Raw genomic sequence first — 19268 nt, 5'->3', positions numbered from 1 at the left:
GTTATAGCTGACACCCTGGGGAAATGGTGAGGTCCGAAGTTTGCTCCGATCCCCGCTATTAACCCCTTAAATGCAGCAGTCAAATGCGATCGCTGCATTCAAGGTGTTTTCAGCTCATCTGCACCCCAGCAATGAAATTGCCGGGATGCCGGTGTCTGCAAAGGCAACCGGAGGCCTAACACTGGCCTCCCAGTATCGAAAGCGATCGCTGCATCTTAGTGGTTGGCAGCAGATCGGCAGCTCTGCACTGCAATCGCAGGACTGCCGACTGCAACTATGGCATCCTACTTTGCCATTATGGAAGCCTATTAGGCCCTGCCCGGGGGCGAAGCCTAATCGGCTTGCTGTCAGTGAATGACTGACAGATCTAATACATTGCACTACGTAGATAGTGCAATGTATTAGAAAAATAATCTGACAGTTTGACCTTCAAGTCCCATAGTTGGACTAAAGAAATGTTTAAAGTGTTAAAATAAAAGTTTCAAGTAATAAAATAAAACACTATCGCCCTTTTTCTCTTATCAAGTCCTTTATTACTGTAAAAAATAAACAAACCATACATATTTGGTATCGCCGCGTCCGTAATGTCCTGAACTATAAAAATATTATGTTATTCATTCCACGCGGTGAATGGCGTAAAAAAAAACTTAAAAAACCTTAATGACAGAATTTCGGTTTTTTGGTCACTTTGCCTTACAAAAATTGGAATAAAAAGGGATCAAAAAGTCGCATGTATCCAAAAATAGTACGAATACTAGCTACAGCTTGTCCTGCAAAAAAAACAAGCCCTCATACAGCTCCGTCGACTAAAAAATGTAAAAGTTATTGTTCTCAGAACAAGGCGACAGAAAAAATACCTTATTTTTACAAAAGTAATCTTATTGTGCAAAAAGTTATAAAACTTAAAAAAGTGCTATAAATTTGGTATCGCCGTAATCGTACTGACCCGCAGATTAAGTTAACATGTAATTTATGACACGTGGTCAACGTTGTATAAAAAAAAAAAAATGCCAGAATTGCTGTTTTTTGGTCACCTTGCCTCCCAAAAAATAGGATAAAAAGTTGCATGTACCCCAAAATGGTACCAATAATAATTACAGCTCGTCTTGCAAAAAAACAGCCCCCATACCACTATGTCTATGAAAAAATAAATTCGTTAAGGCTCTAATATGTCAGGAAAGCAAAATATGCAGTTGTGCCGGCCCGAGAGGAACGTTTCTTCTCTTTCAAAAGGCAATTTATCAAAGCCCCAAAATTAGGGAACCAGGAAGGGGAGGGCCCAAACATTTCTGCTGGAAGCGAGGGTGCCCGTATTATAGCAGGACGACAGTTCCCACCAAAATTCCCCAAACTGTAAAGGTGCGGAGTGTGGACCAAAAGAGGATAAGAAAGGACATTTATCAGCGCGACACCGGCCTGTGCAGAGAGGATTGCTTCACAGCTTAACAACAATTTATGGATTATTTTGTTTTTTAAAACATTATTATACCACCTGACTATGCCCCTGATGTACTCTGCCCAGCTTACATATGCCCCCACATTATAAACTAAAATACCAGTAAAACTCCAAACAAAACTACTACAAAGCAAAATCAATGCTCCAAAAGCCAAAAGGCGCTACCTCTCTTCTGAACCCTACAGTGTGCCCAAACACCTGTTTACTTCCACATATATGGCATCGCCATACACGGGAGCACACTTTTAACAATTTTTGTGGTGTGTGTCTCCAGTGGCACAAGTTATGCATGGCATATTTGCCACTGAAATGGCATATCTAGGGAAAAATTAAAATTTTTACTTTGCACCATCCACATCACAATCATTTATGGAAAAGACCTCTAGGGTGAAAATGCTCACTGCACCCCTTAATAAATGCCTTGAAGGGTTTAGTTTCCAAAATGGGGTCACTTCTCAGGGGTTTCTTTTATTATTTCACATCAGAGCCTCTGCAATTGTGAACCAATACTGTGTATGTCGCCAAACGAGGCCTCAACATCGCATGGTACTCTTTCACTCCTGAGCCTGGTCGAATATCCATGCAAAAGATTATTGCCCCATGTAGGGTGGTTCTAAAACCGGGAAACACAGCATAATAATTAGAGAGCTGTCTTGTTATGGTGGCACAAACTGGGCACCACATATTGGTACATCTATGCAAAAAAATCCCATTTTCACTCTGCAACCTCGAGTGCACACTAATTTCTGCAAAACACCTGTCTGGTTAACATGCTCAGTACACCCCTAGATGAATACCTTGAGAGTGTAGTTTCCAAAATGGGGTCAATTCTGGGGTGTTTCCACTGCTTTGTTCCCACAGGGGCTTTGCAAATGCGACATAGCGACCATAAACCGATCCAGCAAAATCTGCACTCCAAAAGCCAAATGGCGCTCCTTCCCTTCTGATCCCTGTCGTGTGTCCAAACAGCAGTTTATGACCACAAATGGGGTATTGCCGTACGAGGGAGAAGTTGATTTACAAATGTTGGGGTTAGGGTTCCTTTATTCCTTTATTATTCCTTTATTTGTTCCTTTATTTGTGGAGAAAATGAAAAATTTTGAGCTAAAGCTATGTCTTATTGAAGAAAAAGGATTTTTTTTTTTTTTTTCACTGCCCGTACTCTGGAGAAGTTGCTTTACAAATGTTGGAGGGCTTTTTCTCCTTTATTCCTTATGGAAATAATTTTTTTATAGCTGCAGTACGACAACATCTTATTGGAAAAAATAAAACTTTTCATTTTCACGTCCAAATTCTAATAAAACCTATGAAACAACTATGGGGTCAAATGCTCACTACACCCCTAGATGAATTCCTCAAGGGGTGTAGTTTCCTAAATGGAGTAACTTTTTGGGCATTTTCATGATTTTGGTCCCTCAGGGGCTTTGCAACATGGTTTTGGTCCCTCTGGGGCTTTGCAAATACAACATGGCCTCCGCAAACCATTCCTGCTAAATTTGAGCTTCAAATGGCGCTCCTTCCGTTCTAAGCCGTGCTGTGTGGTTTATGACCACATGTGGGGTACTGTTTTACTCAGGAGAAATTGCTTTACATATGTTGTGGTGCTTTTTCTCCTTTAATCCTTGAGAAAAAAAATAGCTAAACCTACATTTTCTTTGAAAAAATTTAGATTTTCATGGCCTGCTTCCAATAATTTCTGCAAAAAACCTGTTGGGTAAAAATGCTCACTATACCCCTAGATAATTTCCTTAAGGGGCGTAGTTTCCAAAATGGGGTCACTTGTAGGGGGTTTTCACTGTTTTGTCCCCTCAGTAGCAGTGCAAATGCGACTTGGCCTCCCCAAAAAATTCCTGCTAAATATGAGCTCCAAGAGCCAAATGGCGCTCTTTCCCTTCTAAGTCCTGCCGTGTGTACAAACAGCCATTTATGACCACATGTGGGGTATTGTTTTACTCAGGACAAATTGCTTTACAAATGTTGCAGTGCTTTTTCTCATTTAGTCCTTGTGGAAATGATAAAAAATTAGCTAAACCTATATTTTCTGTGAAAAAATTTAGATTTTAATTTTCACGGCCTACTTCAAGAGCAAATTTTTCCATTAATGTAAAGTCCAATGTGTCACAAGAAAACAATCTCCGAATTACTTCGATAGGTAAAAGCATTCCGAAGTTATTACCACATAAAGTGAAACATGTCAGATTTGAAAAATGAGTCTCTGTCAGGAAGGTCAAAAGTGGCAAAGTGCGAAGGGGTTAACAGATCATGATAATCTTGTTATTTTGTGTGAATATAGCTTACATGATACATCCAGAATGGGGTACTCTACAGTAATGTACGTGTACTTTCAACTTTGTCATATACTTACGAGTTAAATTGCAAGATTGATTTGTAGCCATATGGTAGCTGAAAAGTATTTCCTCCATCCAAGATAAAATTGCTGTAATCCCCTATTTAAGAAAAAATAATGAGATATCAGTCTCGTGATCCTTCAAGTCAACATTGTTTTATGTTTTATTGAGGGGGCTAATGTCAAGGCTATGTAAATATAGGTGCTCACTTGGGGAAATATTTTGCAATAAGACATCGATATACTGGTCCCGGTCAGGCCTGGTATGCTCATGGAAGAAGCCCAGCGCGTGCATGAATTCATGTGGTACCAGAGTGTATTTTATACAGGAAGGCATATCAAGGCTCAATATCTGTCTACCTCCAACCTTCCCAACATACGACCAACACCTGAAAAACATAACAGCATCAAGTACCATATTAGTACATGAACAGTCCACATTAAAGGGGGTTTCTGTTTTTTTTGTACATAAAGCTTAAAGAGATTTCTGGAAGATTACATTGATAGCCTATCCTTAGGTCAGGATATCAATGTGTGATGAGTGGAGGTCCATACCCTGGAAACCCCAATAATCAGCAGAAGAAGATGCTGCATCTCTACAGGCACAGCAGCACATCCATGCACATGATCAGTGGGGGGGGGGGGGGTCCCTGGGTCAAATCCCCACTGATCACTCAATGGTTGCCTATATTAAGGATAGGCTATCAATGTATATTCCCATAAAATCCATTTATAATAAAAAGTTCTACAACTTTTTGAACATACATGGCATTTTATTTCCTCACCATTTCCAAGCTCTTATTTTGCTGTCAGTGAATGAAAACATACATTTAGAGATTAAAAACCTGTAAAGACCAGAACCTTTTCATACTGGGAGTTTACTACACTTATATCCAGTGTAGACAATACTCTCTGATCTACCTTGCTCCAATGTATCAGTGTAGGTAGCCTTGACTGTTAGGCTTACAGAGGATAGCTTAGATTACATACCACTGTAGCAAATTCCCAGCTGCGAGAAAGAAGAATTTTGCTATTCACTGACTGCAAAAAGCTTGAAAATAGTGAAGAATGGAAAATCAAAATTTTTTTGACATTTGCAAAACTAATAGAGTACTTATACTATCATTTAAGGGGTATTCCCAACATAAATGCTTGAGAGGTAAGGGTCCCAACTCTGGGGCCCTCACCCATCGAGAGATCTGTGAATCCATGACCCCAGTTCAGGACGACCACACTCCCCATAGAAGTGAATGGAGAGTTGGCTGCGCGCTGGGAGTTACAAAAAAAGCCAAGAGCGCTGTTGGGTGCCTCGGTAGCTGGACTCATGGCTATAATATTAAAGAGGTTATTTGTGATGAGACAACCCCTCTGATTTTCATTCTTCATGGATTCATTTTTGTGGACACTGTTATAGTTAAGCTTAAATGATAGATTTCCATACCCTCCTCCAGTCTCTATACTGATATAGTCTTGTTCATTGCTTCTATTGACAAACTGTACACAGGTCATAATCTCAAATTCCTTCATGAGCGTATCGAACATTGATATTTCGAAACTAGCTGGAAACAGAAGAACAGAGTTATGTTTTTAGGTTTAAAATATTGACAAACTTCATCTCTAGACACAAGTATCTCAGGTCAGATCTATAATAGGGATAACTTACAATAATCAGGGGACACGACAAACGGAACTATTACCATTCCATTTGCTGATTTTTTCCATTGGCACCCAGGACATACTTTGGCACTACGTGAGTGTTTAACGTCAATGTCACCACCCACAAGGAAGACAGCGATGTCTGCGATGAGAAAGGACAAATAGTTAGATCTATATTGACAGATTTTCACAATGATGAAAAAACACCCAAAAATTGCCCCAAAAAGTTTTGTTTATCAATACAATGCAGTAATTTCATTAGCAAATATTACACAAATCTCACCTTTGTTTGCTTCCTTAATTATTTCAAACATTGCTCTGCTGTCAGCGTAAGGATAAGGGGCAATTGCTAAAAAAAAGAAAGAAATTAAAATGTAATACCAAAGTAGCAGCACAAATGTTAGAACATTTTTACCCTTAGCAAAACACTGCGTTCACTAGAGTTCACTTATGACGATTTTTGGGGAGAATTTTGTTTACTTAAATTTCAGGAGATTCAAGTAACGCCTCTGCAAGAACATAATTTGAACAATGCAAATAGGGGCATCAATGTTGGATTAGAAATAAGAACCACCAGCACAATAATGATATTTCCCATCCTAGCCTCACAATTTCAGCAAAAACAATGCTCAAGATGCAATTGTTCTCTCACTGTACGGATAACATCTACCATGCAAGATCATTATAATTCACATAGGCAACAATTTTCGTGATACATAATAACCATCTGTAGAAACAAAAAAATCTGTCCCAAAAGCAGACTAGCCTCTATTGAACATGTTGAATACTGACAAAATAAAGTATGTTTTCCATTTGATAATACAGTGAGTACTCTTCTATGTGTTTTTAGAGTCAGGAAGAAGCAGAGAAAGCTTAAGATTTTTGTCATTTTTATACATTTGTATTGGCAGAGTTAGTACAAGTGAGGATGGAGCAACTTTAAAGTGGCAATTGGATAGGTGAACTGAATTACTAGTAACTGTTTTATTACTGACTATGGAAACCATAACAAAAAGCATGAGGGAAAGAAGGAAAATTAGCAGAGTTAATTGGGAGAAGAAAAATGGAAATAAGGTTAGATGGATAGATAGAATAATCTTAACTTACTTTTTCCAGCATCTTTTGTTTTCTATGAGAAAATAGAGACATGTTTATATTGGGAGAATGAGAAAAGTACTAAATACAGGTCTATCTACCTCTCCTTGTAAGATTCTTATGTCATTATGTCAATTGGTACTTGTGCTGTTATATCCGTTGTCTTATAACGACCATACTATCTGAATACAGTTATATAGTCTGAAACACTTCATATCTATTGATGCATATTATTGAATTACCTTCTGTACAGACTACTATCTAACGGATAGTTACATACATCATTTAAAGGACGCACATGCACTTTATTTACCTGCCTCTCACATAGTTGCATGGTCTGACTCCATTCACCAGCCAATGATCCCTGTTTTTACTGTGGTCTTTTTGGATTCTTTTTATATTGTGTTATCATTGTTAATAAAGTTTTTGTACATTTACTACTTCTCAGTTTCCCAGTGTCAATCCTTCTTTTTTGGTTTTCTCTCTCCTTGTAAGAGAAGGGTCCACCCACATATAGGCTGGATTTACATACACACAATGAAGAATAATATCATTATCCGGATAATTGGTACCGTATATTCACAGATATCTTGTTAGGATTAAATTAATTCTTAACCAAAAAATGTTGCTCCAATCTTGACATAAAAATAAATCCAGCACGCCGATTCTAATGAACTGGCCTGCACAAATGCAGGAATTAATCCGTGACCTGTGTACAAGAAGATCCAGGCAGTGCTACTGAGTCCACACATTAGGTGGAGAGAAGAAATCAAAAGAACACCAGGGGGCACCAAACCATGTATGTAACAAAAATATCTGCACATGGGAACGTTGAAAAAAAAAAATTACAATTGAAAAATTTTCTGTTTTGTGAGATGTAACACAAAATTTATTATTAACCCCTTCCCGCTGCAGCCACTTTTGACCTTCCTGACAGAGCCTCATTTTTCAAATCTGACATGTTTCACTTTATGTGGTAATAACTTTGGAACTTGTGGAAAAACACCAATATTAAGAGAAAATGTGCAAATATTAGCACTTTTCGAAATTTCAATGTATCTGCTTGTAAGACATGCAGTAATACCACACATAATAGTTACTACTTAACATTTTTAATACGTCTACTTTATGTTTGCATCGTTTTTTTAACATCCTTTTATTTTCCTAGGACGTTACAAGGCTTATAAGTTTAACAGAAATTTCCCACATTTTTTAGAAAATGTCAAAAGCCTATTTTTCTAGGGACTAGTTCAGTTCTGAAGTGGCTTTGAGGGGACTATATATTAGAAAGCCCCCCATAAATCACCCCATTTTAAAACTGCTCCCCTCAAATTATTCAAAACAGCATTTAGAAAGTTTCTTAACCCTTTAGACTTTTTACGAATTAAAGCAAAGTGGAGGTCAAATTTACAAATTTCATTTATTTTGCAGAAATTCCATTTTAATCAATTTTTTCTGTAACACAGAAGGTTTTATCAGAGAAACACGAATTAATATTAATTGCCCAGATTCTGCAGTTTTTATAAATAACTCACATGTCCTAGTGTCCTAATGGACCGAAACACAGGCCTCAGAAGCAAAGGAGTACCTAGTGGATTTTGGGGCATTCTTTTTATTGGGGTATGTTCAAACGGGCTATTTTAACCATTTAACCATTTTTTCGGGCCGTAAACGTCCCGAAAAACGGCTGGAAAATCGGAAGAAGAATGCCTTCAAACATCTGCCCATTGATTTAAATGGGAAAACGGTCATTGACATAGACAAACAGCTCCAAAAACGGCCTAAAAAATGCAGCAAAAAACGTGAGGTGCTAAAAATACTGCTTTGTCCCTTGAAAACAGCTCTGTATTTTGAGACGTTTTTTAGTAAGCGTGTGAATATAGCCTTGGATTAAATTTTAGGCACTATGTCAGGTTAGAATGGGTCTTGTGGAGCCAAAACAAAGGAAACACCCCCAAAAATACCCTATTTTGGCAACTAGATGCCACAAGGAATTCATCTAGGGGTGTAGTGAGCATTTTGACCCCACAGGTGTTTCATAGATTTTATTAGAATTTGGACGTGAAAATGAAAAGTTTTATTTTTTTCCAATACGATGTTGTTGTACTGTAGCTATAAAAAAATATTTCCATAAGGAATAAAGGAGAAAAAACCCTCCAACATTTGTAAAGCAACTTCTCCAGAGTACGGAAATTCCCCATATTTGGTAATAAATTGCTGTTTGGGCACATCGCAGGGCTCAGAAAGATAAGAGTGCAGGATTGGTTTCTCGGTACCATGTCGCTTTTGCAAAGCCCATAAGATACCAGTACAGTGGAAACTCCCCAAAAGTGACTCCACTTGGGAAACTACACCCCTTGAGGAATTCATCTAGGGGTGTAGTGAGCATTTTGGCCCCACAGGCGTTTCATAGATTTTATTAGAATTGGACAGTGAAAATAAAAATGAATTTTTTATCAATAAGATGTAGCTTTAGCTCAAAATATTTTTATTTTCTCCACAAATAAAGGAGAAAAATAACCCCGACATTTGGAAAGAAACTTCTCCAGAATTCGTAAATACCCTATATTTGGTCATAAACTGCGGTTTCAGCACACGGCAGGGCTCAGAAGGGAAGGAGCACCATTTGCTAGAATCGTTTTTGGGTGCTGTGTCGCATTTGCAAAGCTCCTGTGGGACCAAAACAGTGGAAATCCCCCAATAGTTACCTCATTTTGGAAACTACACCCCTCAAGGTATTCACCTGGTAGTGGACTGAGCATGTTAACCCCACAGGTGTTTTCCAGAAATTAGTGTGCACTCGATGTTGCAGAGTGAAAATGGCAATTTTACCATGGATTTGCCATTTCAGTGTCCAATATGTTGTGTCCAGCATGTGTCACCATGAAAACGCAGCTCTCTAATTAATATGCAGAGTTTCCTGGTTCTAGAAACACCCTACATGTGGCCCTAATCTTTTACCTGGACGATCAACAGGGTTCAGGAGTGAAAGAGTACCATGCGAAATTGAGGCCTAATTTGGCGATTTACAAAGTATTGGTTCACATCTGCAGGACTGATGTGAAATAAGAAAATAAACCCCTGAAAAGTGACTCAATTTTGGAAACTACACCCCTAAAAGCATTTATTAAGGGGTGTAGTGAGCATTTTCACCCCACAGGTCTTTTCCATAAATTATTGCCCTGAGGATGGTGCAAAGTAAAAATTGCAATTTTTCCCCAGATGTGATATTTCAGTGGCAAACTTGTTGTGCCACTGGAGACACTCACTACAAAAATTGTTAAAACGGTTCTCCGGATATGGTGATGCCATATATGTGGATGTAAACTGCTGTTTGGGCACACTGTAGGACTCAGAATAGAGGGAGCGCCATTTTGCTTTTGGAGCGTGGATTTTGCTTGGTAGTAGTTTTATTTGGAGTTTTACTGACATTTCAGTTTATAATGTAGGGGGCACATGTAAGCTGGGCAGAGTACATCAGGGGCATAGTCAGGTGGTAGAATAATGGGGTAAAAAAACCAATAAAATAATCCATAGATGTGTGTTACGCTGTGGAGCAATCCTTTCTGCACAGGCCGGTGTCGCACTGATAAATGTCCTTTCTTATCCCCTATTTGGTCCACACTCTGCACATTTGCAGTTTGGGGAATTTTGCTGGGGAAGTGTTGTCCTGGTATAATACAGGCACCCTCGCTTCAAGCAGATATGTTTGGGCCCTCCCTTTCCTGGTTCCATAATATTAGGGTCTTAATAATCGCCTCTTGAAACAGAAGAAATGTTCCCCCCGGGCCTGCACACCTGCATATTTCTTCTTTCCTGACTTATTGGAGCCATAACATTATTTTTTTTATATAGACGTAATGGTATGAGGGCTGTTTTTTTGTAGGATGAGCTGTAGTTTTTATTATTACCATTTTGGGGTACATGCGACTTTTTGATCACATTTTGTCCTATTATTTGGGAGGCAAGGAGACCAAGAAACAGCAATTCTGGCATCGTTTTATAGGTTTCCTTTTATGCAGCATTCACCGTGCGTTATAAATGACATGTTGACATAGCGCTTTTTTATAACTTTTTGCACAATAAAATTACTTTTGTAAAAAATTATGCCTTTTTTCTGTCACCATGTTTTGAGAACCCTAACTTTCTAATTTTTTCGTCGAGGGATCTGTATGAGTGCTTGTTTTTTTCGAGACGAGCTATTGTTTTTATTGATATAGTTTTTCGATACATGCAAATTTTTAATCACTTTTTATTCAAATTTTTGGAAGGCAAAGTGACAATAAAACAGTAATTATGTATGATAGTATAATGGTTGCCTTCTTGAACACAAAAAAAAATACATGGAAATATACCCAACATTTCCTTAAATAGTTTGAAACATCTTGTCTCCAAAGTATACGTACATATATTTTTTAGACAAAAAACAGATATATCCACCAACAAAGTAATAGACATTACTCACGCCTTGATGCAAAATCTTGAATCCGGTCGCGCAATGTTTTGGCTCAATAGCGTTCCTCAAGCTCGATTTTAATGCAGATCACGGGAGTCCAGGAATTTAGATATAACACATGTCCAGCCCCGCATGAGCAATCCACTGGTCGCATCTATTCTAGACCCAATCAGTGGATGCCGATGCACTTGTGGCACACGTGTGCATAGACAGACGCAATATAGGACTGCAGACGCTGGTACTTGGGACACATGTTGACTTACCCATGGCGCCATAATGGTACATAGCTATCAATTATTGCAGCGTATATATTGACTACACACGCAGCTATCTATATAAAAATTCTTGATTCAGCCACTGTTTTTAACAGACCCCTGAGAAAGCCGGGTCCCTCCGGCTATACGCGTGGGGAAGGGATTGAGGCCAGCTTTACACTTAGTGCCCATTCAGCTGGTTTACCTTGTCCAGGCTTTCCCATCTTGAGATCATAAGTAGCCACAGTTGGTATTGTATATTGCACATGGCACTTTATATATGTATATTTATGTAGCATTTGTTGCATTGTATTCTTTACCATAATTGATTTTCTTGCTGGGTTGGACTAGTGTTTATCTATGTTTTACATTAGTGCTGGTCTCTGGTCACGTGTCTTATTTTGGACCTGGCTTTGATACTACAATATATGGAGTTTTGCCCGCTTTGTTTTGTGTGTTTTTTTAACGTTTTTCTTTATCGTTTTTAGTTCTTGTATTTCAGAAGCAAGTCATTTTGTGATTGCTGTAATTCTCATAGTAGAGCAGTATTAGTCACTGAAACCGTAAAGTTGGGCATACATACTTTAAATCACTGGTTTCCCGACTCAACCATAAGCTTACTTGTTCAGCTTGGCTTTCCCTATCTTCAATGGTGAGAGGGGAATAATCCGCTGCCAAAATCCCTCTTGCAGCGGCTTATTTCCCACTGGAACAAAAAATTGGACATGTTGATCTCCATCATGCCCAATCCTTCGTTCCACGACAGCAGATGTTGGAGACCCCCATACACATCGGGTAGTCAGCCAAATCTGCAGACTTTGGCGGGTTCAGATAAAATTCATCTGAATGTCATCTGAATGTCATCTTTGTCATGTGACCGGCCCCACTGTACTCTATGTATAAGCAGTAGCAGTAGTACATCAAGTACATAGAGTACAGCGAGCCGAAGAGTCCTATCGTCATCAAATAAGACTCTTCAATGGATAGAGGGGAATAATCCACTACCAAAATCTCTCTTGCAGTGGCTTATTTCCCACGGGAGCAAAAAACTGGACATGTTGAAATCCAACATGCCCAATACTTCTTTCCACGACGGCAGATATTGGAGACCCCTATACACATTGGATAGTCAGCCAATCCTGCAGACATTGGCGGGTTCGGATAAAATTTATCTGAATTTCATCTGAATGTCATCTGGTGCAGTGGCATCTGGTAGATAAGAGGACAGCAGAAACGAGAAGAGGTGATTATGTTGTGAGGACGCAGGACACATAGGAGATTTGCCTATGTATAAGCAGTAGCAGTAGTACATCGATTACATGGAGTACAGCGGGGCCGGTCACATGACGAATTCGTATTGTCATCAAAGAAGATTGTGCAACTAAGCTTCCGGTCCCCAGGCAGCACTTTAAAAATATATGTAAATCTCAGAATCAGCGTAAAGGGGGACCATGATGTATATTAGTGAGTGTACTCACATACTGCAGAGAGTACACTGCTAATAATTTTTGGTCCCCACATAACCCCTTTAAGTTTTGTTACTGTTGTTTTACTCACTACATACGTTGAATTTTGGTCCCACATGTCTACCTATAACCCTAGTCTTAATCTTAGGACCCTTTAGTGGGGAGCAGTATGTGTCACCTGCAGGCTACTGTTTATCATGGTCAATGCATTAGGGATATTAAGGAGGTCTGACAGAATAGTTACAGCCGAAAATTCAGGTTTATTTTGCTTTGTGTTTAGTGCTATGTGATTATTATGAAGATCTTTGAGTAAACAGGACTTTAGAGTGAAACGGAATTGAAGATTATAGTGAATAGCCGGTTTCATGAAGAAAGTAACAGTACAGTAAATGGTCTCATTATTTTTGTCAAATTACCGTCTTGGGTGGTGGAAGAGGTGACACGTACTGGTCAGTTGTGTTCATGTTTGTCCTGGGGATAGTTTGAGATCTTGCTGTGAATGGGATGTTAAATTCTTTTGTATCATTGACACACAAAGAACAATTATTTTTGAAGGGCTACTGTAACGATTCTAACGGCTTCTGACCTTCTCCACCTACAGGTGTAACGTGACCTGCAGGGCATATTTCTAGTGCAAGAAAGAAACACATCCTGTGCGCCTGCACACATACACACACACACATATACAATGTCGTTATTTTTTCCAAACCCTATAATTCAGTAACGTGTAGAACCACTTTTAGTAACAATAACTTGAAGGAAATGTCTTCTGTATACATTTTTTAGTCTCGCACATCATTTAAGAGATTTTTTTTCCCACTCTACTTTACAACATTGCTTCAGTTCATTGCTGTTTGAGGGTATTCAGGCCCTTTTACACTGGCCAATTATCGGGAAAAAGAGCGGTCATAGAACGCTGGTTCCCGATCTTTGCCCTGTGTAACAAGCATTCGTCCCCATACATATCTCCTTGTGAAAGGAGCAAACGAGCGCCAATCAAGGAGCTGTCTCGTTCATCGGTGCTCGTTTACATGGCCCACGTCGGGCCATGTAAAAGGACCCTTAGTTTATGCAAAGCTTTCTTAAGACCAATAAGGTTGAGATCTGGACTTTGCCTTGTCCTGTCCTCAACTTTAGCCAGATTCAGTCGCGTAGCTAGCGGTGGGGGCACCATGACCGGCAAGGCCACGCTACAGTATTAACGGAGAAAGGAGGGGAAAAAAATGGATCGTCTGGAGGCGCTGCTGCGTGGCAAAATTTGTAGAAATGACGGTAAAGTCCAGATATAATAAAATCGTTTATTTCAATATGTGGCTACGCGTTTCAACGCTGAACGAGCGTCTTCTTCAGGCCATGTACACATTGTGCTTCTGACACTTTATATAACATAGTGAGTTCAAATTAACAGGAGTGAAAAACCGCCAAATCTGCCGAGGTCAGAGTGCGACCGTGACGTCACACCCGGTTTTTTTCAACTAAAGGGCAGTTAAAACAGATGAACCATTATAAAAATAAATACTTTCTTTTGTTTACAAAACATAGACACTTGATGATAGGGATACAGTGGGATAGTGCCTGAATTGTATAAATTACAGAAATAACCTAAAAGTAGTGGTCTTTAAAAGCCGGGAGTGTGTTCTCATCTGCAATGCATTAAAACAGGTGTATTAAAACCAGTAAAACAAGCTCTGAATTGACAATTTTATATTTTTATATAAAAGATTAGTTAAACTTTCACTATTGTTGATAAGTTTAGCGTGAAGTAACTTTGTAATGAAAGTAGTTGTGTTGCTAGGTTACACTGAGAACGCTGAGACGCGTTTCCGTGGCTGGGACAACCAAGGAAAGTCAAGACATAAGGGGGAACATCAGCATTGAAACGCGTAGCCACATATTGAAATAAACGATTTTATTATATCTGGACTTTACCGTCATTTCTACAAATTTCGCCACGCAGCAGCGCCTCCAGACGATCCATTTTTTTCTCCTCCTTTCTCCGTTAATCAAGCGGTCCCTTCTAGGAACCGATCCGGATCTGGCAGCAGCATATGTGGATCTACCCTTACGCTTTAAACATCCTACCTAGTTGAGCATGGTAATTGCCCCCTTACTTCACCCACCTAACATATTGACCTGCACAAGGTGGCGCCGTGTGTTTTTTGCTCTCTCTCTCTCTCTTCACGCTACAGTATTAGCAGACGTGCCGCATGCTAGGCTGACTCTGCCCATTAGGAGCAGAAGAAGCCTGCGTGAGGAGAGGGTGAGTAAGCACCCCTCCCTGATCGATACAGTTATTTAGTTAGGGTTACACAGGGATAATAGGTGGTATATATAGCGAACATGGGGGTTAATACATGATTAATACAGGGATGGCTGGACTACCCATCATCCCTGTATATACCATCAGGCTGGTATATACAGAGATGATGGGGGTTATATACAGGGATGATGGGGTTATATACAAGGATGATGGGAGTTATATAGTGGTGATGGCTGGACCAGGCATCATCCCTGTATATAACCCCATCATCCCTGTATATACCAGCCATTATTCCTGCATATAACCCCCATCATCCCTGTATATAACCTCCATCATCCCTGTGTATAACCCCCATCATTCCTGTATATACCAGCCATCATCCCTGTATATAACCTCCATTAATCATCCCTGTATATACCAACAATCATCCCTGTATATAACCTCCCCCATCCCTGTGTATACCAGCGATCATCCCTGTATATAACCTCCATCATCCCTATATATAATCTCCATCATCCCTGTATATACCAACCATCATCCCTGTATATAGGGATGATGGAGGGGTTATATACAGGGATGATGGCTGGTATATACAGGGATAATGGCTGGTATATACAGTAACAGGGATAATGGTTGGTATATACAGAGGTCTACAACTCTTTATAATTCAAACTCCGCTGTCAGATGTCAGAGAAATGATTGAATTCTATGTACACTATTTTTTTTTTTACAAAAGTAAAAATAATTTTTTGCAAAATCGAATTAGAAATTTGCACCAAACACACTGATACACACACACACACACACACACACACACACACACACACACACACACACACACACAGACGCTGAACGAAACCATAGCTTTCCGTTTCCATTACTATTGATTTCAATGGTAACGCTTCCGTAGGAGACAAACGGAAACCATTAGCAACTGAAGAGTTACCATTGAATTCAATGGTAATGAAAACGGAAAGCTGTGGATACCATCTCGCTTCCGTTCAGTTTCCGTTCATGGGTACCCCTGATGGAAATGTCTGACGGAACCCATGATCGGAACCCCGACGCAGATGTGAACGAAGCCTTAGATGTGATGGTAACAGCTCGATCCTGCGTGTTACATGCATTGGGGGGGCGCACTCAGATCTGTTTTGCCCCCCCACCCCCGTGCTAAACCCCTAGCTACGCCTCTGGCCAGATTAAAGGGGTTTGTACGGGGATTAAAGGGGTTTTTAAATGCTTTTTTGCATTTATGTATTGGACACGTAGGGTGGTATAACCTTCTAGAAATCCCAGTTTGTATAAGTTCTAGGGCAGGGCTTCTCAACTTTTTTCTTCTAGGTCCTCACTAGCCAGAACATGATGATGCCTGGACCTCACCAGTGGTTGAAGTCCATGCCAAAAATATTTCTCAATTTACTCCGGAAGCGAGTGCAACATTTAAGGTGTATTCTAATGTGTTGACTTTCATCAGTAGTGTGCCGCACAAATAAAAGCCACCAGGTAAAACCGTGTGTGTTTTACAACGTATCAGGCCAGGATCATACACAGTTTTGATGCAGGTTTTGTGGCAGTTTTTGACTCAGAGTTTTGAACCGAACACGGAAGTGGACACAAAAGAAAGGAGATGCATCAGACTTTTCTTTACACATTTCCTTCCTTTTGGATCCACTTCTTGCTTTGGCTCAAAAAACGGACCCAAAAACTTTGTGTCAGGGACGTAACTAGGAAAGACTGGGCCCCATAGCAAACTTTTGACAGGGCTCCCCCTCCCCTAGGTGTCACAGCCCCCCTTATAGGCAGCCCCCTTATACATAGTGCCCCATGTAGACAGTGCTATACAGCCCCCCTGTAGATTGTGCCATACAGCCCCCCTGTAGATTGTGCCATACAGCCCCCCTGTAGACAGTACTATATGGCCCCTCTGTAGACAATGTCACACCCCACTTGTAGATAGCGCCTCCAACCTCCCCCTTGTAAATAGTGCCATACAGCCCCCCTGTAGATAGCGCCATACAGCTCCCCCTGTATATAGTGTCACACAGCCCCCCTCCCTTGTATATAGTGCCACACAGCCCCCCTCCCTAGTATATAGTGCCACATAGAACCCTCCCTTGTATATAGTGCCTAACAGCCCCCCTCCCTTGTATATAGTGCCACACAGAACCCTGTAGATTGTGCCACACACAAACCCCTGTAGATTGCGTGTAGGTGGCTTGACTCTCGGTGCGGAACAACAGATATGATACAGCTTCTGGTTTAACCATTTACTACAATCAATTGAACAGGTCCTTTTCATTCTGGTCGGCGCAGACAGTACCACCAAGGTTGGGGGAAGTCGAGCCCGCTGGAATCCCCCTGAGAGATGTCGCGCCTAACCCCCACATTACCAAGCTTTGGTTTCTGCATGCCTCTGACAGTCACGTTGGGAGCTATCCACTATTGTCAGCATACCCTCAGGTAAGAATTACACTCTCGGCCATGGGTTGCATCGTGGGGGTCAGTAGCTCGACCGGCCTTCGGGCACTGTCACGGGTCCTTGTGGAGCTATCCGCAACCTTTCATGGCAACCCTCTTCCGCCCTCAGTCGGCGGCCAAGCTAAGCAGCACGCCTAGGACACAACCGAACAGCCACAGGTGACAGATATGAGTTGTTCAAAGTCCTGGTGCTAGTCCGATACTGACTTATGTCACTCTGCTTATTTACTGTCTGCTCCAAACTCCATACACTTGATATAGTTAACAGTCCAAAACAATCTTTGGAAAACTTCTAACTTCAGACAACATACTTCCTCATAGATAAGCGCAGGGACACTGGCATGTGCAATACTAACGGGCAGGCTGGAAAGTTGGAGACCGTAGCTCAGAATCGACTCCGTGTTCTGTGTATAGGTGAAGGCACGGGCAATTTAGGCCTACAGCATGGTATCTGCAATCCCCTGTCCTTATGGTGACAGGAGGTGCCAATGGGTGGGAAGGAATCCAGTACCTGTACCCCTCTGGTCTGTCTCCTCATCTGGTCCAGCTTGCTGAGTCTGGCGCTGCTCCAATATGTGGCTGGTTGCTGCCTCCGGTATCTCCACACTTGTATCTCGCTGGTCTCCGCCGCCAACTGTCCGCCCTCGCTTCCTCTCTCTCAACCATCTCCACCACAGCCACTCGCTGCTCCCCTCACCACCCTTAGGCTGGGTTCACACGAGCACATTAACGTCCGTAATGGACGGACGTATTTCGGCCGGAAGTCCCGGACCGAACTCAGTGCAGGGAGCCGGGCTCCTAGCATCGTAGTTATGTACGACGCTAGGAGTCCCTGCCTCTCCGTGGAACTACTGTCCCGTACTGAAAACATGATTACAGTACGGGACAGTTGTCCTGCAGAGAGGCAGGGACTGCTAGCATCGTACATAACTATGATGCTAGGAGCCCGGCTCCCTGCACTGAGTTCGGGACGGGACTTCCGGCCGAAATACGTCCGTCCATTACGGACGTTAATGTGCTCGTGTGAACCCAGCCTTACACTTCCCCCTTCGTTCTGAAGTGCAGCCCTCTGCACTTAAACCTCATAGTCCTGCAAATAAGCTTGTTGTCTGTTGCGGCTACATCCCTGAGGAAAACGTAATCCGCAGTTCTCTTTGGGTGTTGATGACTCCAAGGACCCGGTCAACTCCAATGCTTCTGTTGGCAGCGGTTCCCAAGATGAATTGGGGTTGTTTGAGGTGATCACCAGCCACCAGTTCCCCTCTGCATTAGTCCGTAATGAGTCCCTCTGATCTTCTGGTACTGGCAATGAGATCACGTCGGACATTGGAAAGGTGCAGGGTCGCAACAGGTTCCGGTGTAGGTTTCTATTCTGACCCCGATCTCCTTCTAGTTGTACCTCATACACCGGGAGTTCAGGATCAATGCATTTGATCACCACATATGGTTTCCTTTTCCATCGGGGGTTCCAGCTTACCCCCACGTGTCGCTTGGTGGTTCCGGAGACCAGTACTCGATCTCCCGGATGAAAGATTGCGTGTCGTCTAGCTCAGTTCGGAGACTTCTCTCCTAATCCAACTCTCTCCACCCTGACTTTTGCGATGTTCAAACGCCTCTGGTGGTCTTGTACACCACTCAGCGGGGGACCTGTCCATGTGATATTCTGGGGTCTCCCACAGGAGCGCTAGTAGTAACCGACTAGGACGGCCGAACATCAGCTGATATGGGGCGTATCATGTCGTGCGGTGTACTGTTTGATTGTAAGCCCACACCAGGTCGTCTACGTACTTTGGTCATCGT

The 19268-nt window shown here is 41.4% G+C and overlaps 1 protein-coding gene across 1 annotated transcript; it reads right to left on the bottom strand.

Annotated features, from left to right (window-relative positions):
* Positions 1 to 3817: 3817 nt before the first annotated feature.
* LOC142760387 (astacin-like metalloendopeptidase) lies at positions 3818 to 13194 on the bottom strand. The gene is made up of 8 exons (XM_075863571.1): positions 13147 to 13194; positions 12909 to 13049; positions 6567 to 6588; positions 5743 to 5808; positions 5467 to 5601; positions 5245 to 5362; positions 4014 to 4192; positions 3818 to 3903 (listed from the first exon to the last, which is right to left on the bottom strand). Exons 1-8 carry the CDS (start codon positions 13192 to 13194, stop codon positions 3818 to 3820), a joined length of 795 nt encoding a protein of 264 aa, XP_075719686.1.
* Positions 13195 to 19268: the final 6074 nt, after the last annotated feature.

The sequence above is a fragment of the Rhinoderma darwinii genome, chromosome 4, assembly GCF_050947455.1.
Source record: "Rhinoderma darwinii isolate aRhiDar2 chromosome 4, aRhiDar2.hap1, whole genome shotgun sequence".
Lineage (NCBI taxonomy): Eukaryota > Metazoa > Chordata > Amphibia > Anura > Rhinodermatidae > Rhinoderma > Rhinoderma darwinii.
Note: the sequence above shows the minus strand (reverse complement) of the source record. Positions and strands in the feature narration are given on the sequence as shown.